At 30.8% G+C, this 9,471-nt stretch overlaps 1 protein-coding gene across 1 annotated transcript in view; it reads left to right on the top strand.

The window, feature by feature from the left end:
- Positions 1-571: 571 nt before the first annotated feature.
- Positions 572-9,471, top strand: part of LOC129220057 (dynein axonemal heavy chain 5-like) — a 274,414-nt gene continuing 265,514 nt past the window's right edge. Inside the window, exons 1-2 of the mRNA XM_054854398.1 lie at positions 572-592; positions 1,537-1,713. Of these exons, the coding sequence (XP_054710373.1) occupies positions 572-592; positions 1,537-1,713 (198 nt within the window). The remainder of the gene's footprint in view (positions 593-1,536; positions 1,714-9,471) is intronic.

Below are 9,471 nucleotides of genomic sequence, written 5' to 3'. Positions count from 1 at the left end.
TTTCTAAACAATGTGGATTTTACTTTGTGTAGTACACAGCAGGATCAAGTAAGTATGAGTTTATTATAATCTTGCTTAAAGCTTTACTTTCAGGATTAAAAATAGAAAGTTCCTTAAAATTTTATGCCCACATTTAATATCTCTTCTTTATTTAATATCATTATTTAATATCTCTATCTTATGGATTAAAAACTGAGTGTATCGATCTATGTATGTATCTATGTCCTTCTTCCACATGTCAGGGAAGTCTATCTTGTGGGACTAAATAATCATTCAAAAATAACATTAATACATAGCAATATTTTAAGAGTTATACATAATGCAAGAAACAATCAATCAAAAAATGCAAATCAAAAAATGAATTCTCTATGCAGTAAGAATGGGGTTATTTCCTTTAGTCAAAAGTAGCACTTTTAGTCACTGGAATTGATAGAATAAGCGAAAACAATAACATGGAATCAGAAAATTCTTTCATTTTCCCAACAGTTATTTTTTAATTATTTTTTTTTGATGTTTGATTTTGAAAATAAGGCGTAGTTTTTGTGACGTCACAAATGATGTACTTTGGTGCATGTGTCTACCGCGTCTCTACGTTATGATAATCAAGAAGCGAATTAAATATTGCGCTCTACACTTGCTATCAACCATATCGTTGCCAATACACGTGAGTAAAGATGCGAATTAAATATTTTGCTCTGTGAATGGCAACACAGAATGGCATTTCATCATTTGTGATGTCATCAACAAGAAATGTAAACAATGAAAGCGCACCGATTTAAGTAATTTTTTAAAAAATATTAAACCTAAACAAATTATTTAAATATGGTTAGATCCTATGTTTTTAAACATGTTCTTTCAGAATAAAATAGTTTTAAAATTTTGGAAACGACCCCATTGTGTGTAATTGCATCACTGTTAAAAAAATGAAAGATGCTGCTAAAAATTGTAATAATAAAAATATGAATGCACTTATTTTAAAATCAATAATCATTAATTATTACCATGTCTAAGCATTTCACTGCTAAATAATATTTCAAAAATATACAAAGTCAGAATAAAAAGCATGTTCTAAGCTAATTCATTTTAATATTTGGTATAAGAACTTTTTCGGTTAGATATGACTTAAAGTATGAATAACCATCCCTAACTACGGCATCTAAGGATAAGCGACACTTGTATTTGTACCTGGATCATTTCATAGTATTTTGGACAATTATTTAGTGTCCATAACATGACTTTTTTTGCCTTAATTATTTAATATACTGTTTGATTAGCACATTATTTTGTTTCGAGTTTGTCCTACCAAAGCACAAACTCAAATTGAAATAATGTGCTAATCAAACTGTAAATTAAACAGTTATGGTAGAAAATGAAAGGTTACAGTTTCTATATTTGTCCAAAATAATGTGAAAGGGACCACATACTAATCTAAAAGTGAAAGAAGCTTGAAAAATTCACCCTTGATATTATGCATTTATTTACAAGAAACATTGAACCTTTCTATGATATTCAGTTTAATAAAAGAATTTCTTTCAGTTATTAACAGAAAGTTCGTATTTGAGAAAAGAATCCGAAGCATATGGTCCTCGAACAGAATTGGAGTACTGGAAATGTCGTAGGGATACTTTTGGATTTCTGATCTATCAGTTCCAACAAGCTGAGAGCAAAAGAATTCTGGAGAGAGCATTTGAATCGGCCTCAGAATTGGAGGAGGTAAAGAAATTAGTTTATCCCCAAAATTAATGAAGTATTCAAATTTAATTATGAGGGATAAATGTAATTTTCAAAATACGATTTTCAAACTGACTCATAGTTGGTAGTAAAAAAAAATTTTTCTTAAACATGAATTAAATGAATTTTGCATTTTATTTGCATTAGTAGTAGCAATGGTATTTTTGTATTAAGAAATCCTAACGTATTTTGGAAGAAAGGGAAAACGAAATGTCCATTTTTTTTGCCCATTTTTCCGTGAAATTTGAAGAAAGAAATCATGAAAGAAGTCTTAATGCTAGGGTTGCACCGATTAATCGGCAGTCATCGGTAATTGACCACGTTGCTGATCGCTAATAATCAACCAATTTTTGATATTTTTGATTAAAATTAGCTTATGTATTCCAGGACATTAAAGTATGCTAATGCAATTTATGATCAATTAATGTAATTTTTTTATTAAAAAAAAAGAAATGTAGGTGATCCTCTTAGATGGTTATATGCATGTCTATATCTGTTCCCCATTCCTCCCTTGAAACCTTTGGGAAATACTCCAATTCAACCAAAACACCGATTTGAAGATTGATTGATTGAATCACAGGAAATTGAATTCATATCACAAGAAGTATGCAAACGATTTTTTAAAAATAGAAATGATTGTTAATTCGCAACTCCAGAGCTCGAATACATAGACTAATAATAAGAGTAGACCGAGCTTTCCCAGACTTGCTGATGAAAAAATTGGTTCATGGATACATCATGTGACTGGTGGAAGGCTCGGCGAAAACTTTGGCGGCATGGTTGCCAGCTGGCAGGATTATCTATAGTTTGGCACTCGTCATGTATTTTAAGACGTAATGTGTTTTTATTATAATTTTTTTCCCAGGCGCACAGATGATTGAACTGTTTTTCTTTTAGTTATGCATTATTTTGAAATTAATAATTAGTTTTTGATCGCAGTTTTCAGTAACTTTAATTTCATTCGGAACTACTACATCAGCATTGGCGTAAACGCAATGGCGTAAACATTTTGCGTTAACGCAAAAATGTACTAATCGGTATCATAAATTGAAACTGTAGGTAAAAATCTTACCATTTGCCGACTCTTTTTGGGCGCTTGCATCTTTAATTGCTTAGAGAGTTATTAAAATTGAATAAGGAAAATGCCCAATACTATCTAAACGAAAAACTCACTATATTAACAAAATATTTACAACTTAGAATAACAAATTTACAAATCAGACTCCATAAAGGATCATTCTTCCGTGTTTCATCAATTCTATTTATTTTATTTCTCGCTAGCGTTGATCGTCTGCTACGATCAACGCCCGCTGTTGCTAGGATATCCACCAGTCACATGGTTTGGTTTATGAGCAGCAAAAGGGTTGCCATAGCTCGGTCTACTCTTATTATTAGTCTATGCTCGAATACGCTACCTCGCGGTGCTTAACAATACTGCCGAAAAAGGTAAAACGTTCCATTCCACGTGTTTTCTTTGGGGTAAATTACAGGCTTCGGACAGTTTATGGTGTAATGTAATTTCAGAAGAATAGAAAAGAATGTTTCCTACAAACACGATGAAAAATTACTGTCATTCACAAAGCTTCAAAGCAAGTTATAAGTTACGACATTTGTTTGTTTTACTTTTTTCGTCCGCCATTAGACTGTGGCTGCAGCACCCCCTATAGTTTATGGAGTTGCGAATGGGTAAAACTTTAAGAATAAAATTTGTAATTGCTATTATTAGTTTTTATTTATTTATTTTTTTTTTTGTTAACGATCGAAAAGTGAAAACAAAAGTTCTTTCGAAATAAATGTTTTAAGTTTTAATACTGCTTTTTTTTGTTTTGGAAACTGAAATAATTATCTCTCGGAAAAGAATAATTATTTTTAATTCCATCCTGTGAAAAGAAGATTCAATGTAAGTCGTTCTTCCTTTATTTAATTAATTTTTTACTGGTTCCAGTTGCAAATTTTAGGCTGTGAGGAATTTTTGGAGATTTATTTGTACATTTTGTTGTTTTATTTTTTCACTTACATACTGAAATAAGTGCCAGAATTTAGCCTATGCTCCTTTTGAAAAAATAACGATGAGTTTACTGAAACACATAAGGTCTAACCGTTTTAGAAACTGTATATTCTTCGATATACTGTATCTTCTTCGTATTAACTTAATTGCTTCCATTACTACGCGGGTCATTTTTTTTAATTAGAAAAATTTCGTTAATGTTTTAAAAGTCTGAAATAATTAGAAGTCGAGGAATATAGAGAGAAATACTGCTGTTTTTAGGAAATCGATATTGGCTCGTTAATTCAGAATGAACTTTTCATTCTAGTAAATAATTTTAAATTGGGGAACCATTTTCTACGTTTCTAATTTTTGAACACTTTTCTTTTACGTATTTTAGACCATCTTCAGAGTTTTGGAACTTTAAACAAAGAAAATGTAATTTTTAAAAGTTAGATTGGTAAATTCCAGGGAAAAAATGAATGTACTATTAGTAGTAAGTTCAACTAATAGTTTCTTTGAATCCGGTCAGAAAATAAGCTGAGTAGAGCAGTTCCTCATCGCACAGTATGAGGGAGTAGGATTGGTGTCCCACTTGCTTCTGTGTGTCTATGAGCATCACTCTTTTTCTTTCTTTTTTTTTTTTTTTTTTTTTGAATCCTTATTGAAAGTAATATTATTTAATCAGTGAAGATGGATTCTTGATGAGTGTCAACCAATCTCAACGTCGCTAGTAGAAAAATGCTTCAGAGTTCATGAAGCATTTCTCTTGATAATGGGTTAGTTAAAAACAGCAACATGTTTGAAGCGTCATCATTCAACATTGATAAATATTCCCCCAAACAACAGGGGTACTTATAAATTCTATGACTTATTTTGAAGTATTGACAAACGGCTAATGTTCTAAACGTCTGTAAAAATGAACAAACAGAAAATAAAATCTTTATCAATAATGTTCAAATAAAGCAAAAAGAATTTTTCATACACTACAGTTGAATTTTTTTTTTCAGATTCTCTTATTTCTTTTACCAATTAATTAATTGATTAATTAATTCGTTATTATTTTTATTTTTATTTTCGTAATGTTTCACTGCGGAATCAAAATTTGATGCTGATGATATCATCTTTACATAAATAAGTGAGTAAAGTTTCACCGACTGCAATTTAAAATTTCCGCAAATAGGTTTGGATGTCGTCAGACGCACGCGTCAGACGTTCCTGGAACGAGGCAAAGGAATGCTCTGCCTTTCTTGAGTGTTTGGATAGATACTGTCAACCACTGTACAGCTGTAGTCCAGTAAGACCTTTTAAATGCATTTCTTTTCATCATTCACAATTAAGATGCTATTCTTGATACACCAATAGGATAACAGCACCAGTAACTGACATGCTTGAAACTTCGCATTCAGATTAACTCAATTTTCTGAGCTTTTTAATGTGTTTAGAATTTTTAAACTATTTTTTTTCATGCAATTACATCTCATCTAACGTGTGGCTGCTTCTGGATTTTCTGAATTAGTTAATTCTATTTTTATTTGCTCAGTTTCGAAAAAAGGTCGAACCCCCCAGCAGCAGACACCGAAAAATCTGATGATACCCCAGAAACAGATAGGATGAGGAAAGGATAGATAATGGACAAAATTCCCTTTTTCTCTTCAAAATGTGCAAAAGTTCTTTATTTTTAGAACTAAAACTTTATTTAATTCAAATTAAGATGAAAACCAGCTGACCTTGTAAATACCAACTGGCTCATAAAATTCACACTGGTTGCACCATATTCATGATGCACAGCAACATCAGTTTTACCCGCCTGAAATTCTTATTATTTAAATCCAAAATTAGGATTGTATGTTACTGAACCCTTGTCTGTTACTGGTACCGTGACCCTATTGTCTGCTAATTTCCCCAAAGGCAACTTTAGAGACAGTAAGGGAGACTGGGGATACTTGATCCCGACTTTACTTTTCAATTTTTTTCTCTGCTGCAAATTATCAGTTTTTTTTTTCTTTTTAAGTACGTGAACAAAAGTAATTTTTTCCTCTATCTGACGGGTATTTTTTTAGTTGAAATTAAACAGATAGTTTTGGTAAAATAATTTTTGTTTTCAAAAACTTCATAAAGGGATCATGTATCCCATATCAAGGGATACTTGATCCCTTCATGCGGGATACTTGATCCTACTTAGAAAATACATATACTTTTACTTAAATTGGCAATTTATTTATGGATTTTAGTTTTATACATAATGTTTCTAAAAAATAACTTCATTTCTAATTTTCTTTATTAGATTATAATAATGTGAACACAAAATAACATAGTTTCAAATTTCACTAGACATTTGTAAAAAGATGTACACAACTTTCATGAACTTGTGATGCTTTTGATCAGTTACTTATTATCCAATACAGTTGAGAAAAAAAAAAAAAAAAAAAAAAAACTATGTTTTTTTATAAATAAAATTAGCAATTTTTTTAAAGTAGCATAATGAAGCTAAAATTACAACAAATACAAAAATAGGATGACAAGCACGAAAATCATCTTATTTTCAAACATCTTTGCAATAATAAAAAATCAAGAGTTTTATCAATTGAATTAATTTTTAAAAAAAGGGAAGAAAAATGTAACTATTAGTGTACTTATAAAAAAGAAAGCTTTTCTCATGTGTTTTCAAAACCTAAAAAGTCAAATGCAACCAATTCGTTTGTTGTAGTTCTTAAAGTTCAACTCAACCCATCTGGATGCATGCAACTTAACACATTCATTCTCATTTACTACCCTTTTGTCAATTTTTCAGGAAAAGTAGATTGATTAAGCATGTTACCTTTTCGCTTTAGAAAACTTATTTCAAACTCTAGAAATCCAACTTAGCATTCTATCCGCTAATGGGTCTACATAATGGGCAACTTACTTTTTTGTTGTAAATCTAACTTTAGAAATTTTTTTTTTCTTTCAAACAAAGATTTGACATCTATTTCAACTTGTTCAAGCTCATTTGGCTGATCAGAACATAATTTATCGGTAGAGATAATTTATGTTTAAATGTTTGAGGTATTCTGTATGTTACAAGTGCAAACTAATTAGTTAATTGTTTGGCATATTTATTGCAGTGATTGATTAAAACAATCACTCACTTTGATAAATTTTATTATGTTATCATGGTTTTGAATTTTTAAAGTTAATGTCATCTAAGCAAACAACTTTTATATTATTTTCATTGTGTTTATATTGTCATATGGAGGCTTGATCCTTGGGATCATGTATCCTTCTAAACGAAGGGATCAATTATTCCTAATATGCGATTTTTACAAACATACTTATTCTATTATTAACAATCAGTGGAAATTTACTAAAAATATGTCTCAATTATTTAGACATATTTTTAATTGACTGTCTATACTACTATTAAGACTGTCTATACTACTATTAAGACTGTCTATACTACTATTAAGACTGTCTATACTACTATTAAGACTGTCTATATACTATTAAGACTGTCTATACTTTAACATTATGCTTCGGAATTTTTTAAAAATTGTATTTAACGGATAATGTAAACTTCGGAATGCTTTCCTAAAAAAAGTTTCCCTTGACACATTCAGCCAATCATTTCTTGAGCTAAAACAAAATGGTTGAAAAAAACAAAATGTTGCCAGTTTTTATGTACAAGTATAACTTTAATATAATTTTCAGGTATTAAATCTCTACTTAATAATTTTGGTACATTTTTGGCTATGGAGTCATGTATCCCTAAGGATCAAGTATCCCCAGTCTCCCCTATTGCAACATTATTATTTTTTTTTTTTAATTTCTAAAATTATTATTAAAATGATGCCAAATATTCCCATTAGATATCAGTATGTGTACATGCTTTTATTTTATCATTGGGTAAAATTTAGAATTTTATTCGGTAAATTGGGACCCCCCCCCCCCACCAAAAAAAAAAGTTGAAATTCAGGGCGCCTCTGGCAGTATCACTTTGGAATTTCTTTAAAAAAAAAGAGTCAATCTACTTGGCGGCACTCAAATGTCGAAAAAGAAAAACGACAAGATACATCTTCGCATGAGGTTATTAATTTGTTTTTGCTAAAATACTTATTTAAAATCTCATTAAGAAAAAAACTTAATAGTTTGCTTCGCTTGTTGATCAAAGAAAAATGAAATGTTTTAAAAATAAGTAACACACCACGTTGTTGCATCAGAAAAGGAAATTTGACATTAAATTTATGCGTAATATAATGTAATAAAATGTAGTGCTATGTATGTGTATCAAAATCAAACTCATGTAACTGTTTGTCAAAACGATGACAAACACAGAAGTTGTTAGTGAATTTGGTATTATAAATCTAAGGCTATTATGTACTTAATCGTTCTTACTTCAAAATAGATATATACAGGGACGTACTGGCTGACTTTGGCCCGGTCGGCAAAAGAATATTTTGGCCCACCTCTGTAAATGAAAAAAAAATAAATTAAACTGTGCCGGATCTCATTCTTCCGAGGTCGAGCAAAGACATTAAACTGCCGCTAGTCACTAGTTCCTACTTTCCTTTAAGTTTTTAAATCTAGTTTTTAATTTCTAAGAAAAGAAAATTGTGAAGCGTAAAATGAAGCTAAATTTGGCACATTTTGTATGTGGCTTGAAAGAAGGATACTAATGGTTACAAGTGTTAAAAGACATCTTTAGACGTCTATACTGACAACATAGGAAGGACCTGAGAAAAAGGAGGAATCAGGTAAATTCCCCCGAAAATTTTTCGAAATTGGTTGATCTATATAGGTTTAAGGAGATAAGAATCGAAAGAAGGGGCACTAGTACTCTTTCAAGCGATATTTGCAAAATAGATGTCAAAAACTGAAATTTTACAATTAGAGGAGCGGGAACGAAAGGGGTTCCCTCACGTTTTTTTTTATTTTTATTTTTTCTTTTTCAAAATTGATGTCCATTTTACTTTATAATACAATGTCGGGGCTGCGGGTCTCTTCCCAGAAATTCTCCGAAACATAAAATTTTAAAAATACAATTTTAGGCTGCCCTTGGTAAAATTAATGGAACATCGAAGCATCGGGGCTCTCGACGAAAACGTTTCGACGTTGAACTGTTAAACAACACAAAACTATCTTTGATCACGTTAGAGAGAGAAGGAGGCTCAGTGATCTCATTTGGAAGCATTTCAAAGCAGAAGTCTACTCGACCAAATTTTAAACTACATTTAGGTACTATAGGGAATCCGGCGACTCGCTTTCGGAATTTTTCGACATTGAAATTTTAAAAACGTAATATTGTAATATTTTGAAAAACTTTAAAAGGAAAGGAGACAGGTTTCCCTAGCGTTTGCTCCAAGATTTTTTAGGAGGGCGCCGTGCATTTCCGCTTTTAGGCTAACCTTTGACCCTTTACTTAATCAACCCTCCTTGCCGCTTAAAAGTTTGATCAAAACTTCGCAAAATCAAAATTTTTTTCGAAAGGTTAAGAATCATACAATCCTGTCAATGAAACGTCAATACCTTGTTTCAATCACTTATCCACAAAAATCTGATTAGAATATAAAACTGAATGTTTTTAGCATTTTTTTAAAAATTGAAAATCAAAAAAGCTTCTCAATATTTTAAAACTATATGCCATCGAAAACACTTGGACTTTGTCTGCACCCAATATACCAAAAAGTGTTTAAAAAAGCACCTTTTTCGTATGACAAAACTTCTATAAAAAAGTACCCTTTTATCTGAAAGCGCACTGCTAATTTTTTAGTTTG

Source organism: Uloborus diversus, chromosome 4 (assembly GCF_026930045.1).
Source record: "Uloborus diversus isolate 005 chromosome 4, Udiv.v.3.1, whole genome shotgun sequence".
NCBI classification, from domain to species: domain Eukaryota; kingdom Metazoa; phylum Arthropoda; class Arachnida; order Araneae; family Uloboridae; genus Uloborus; species Uloborus diversus.
This window is presented reverse-complemented; position numbering and strand designations above follow the sequence as displayed.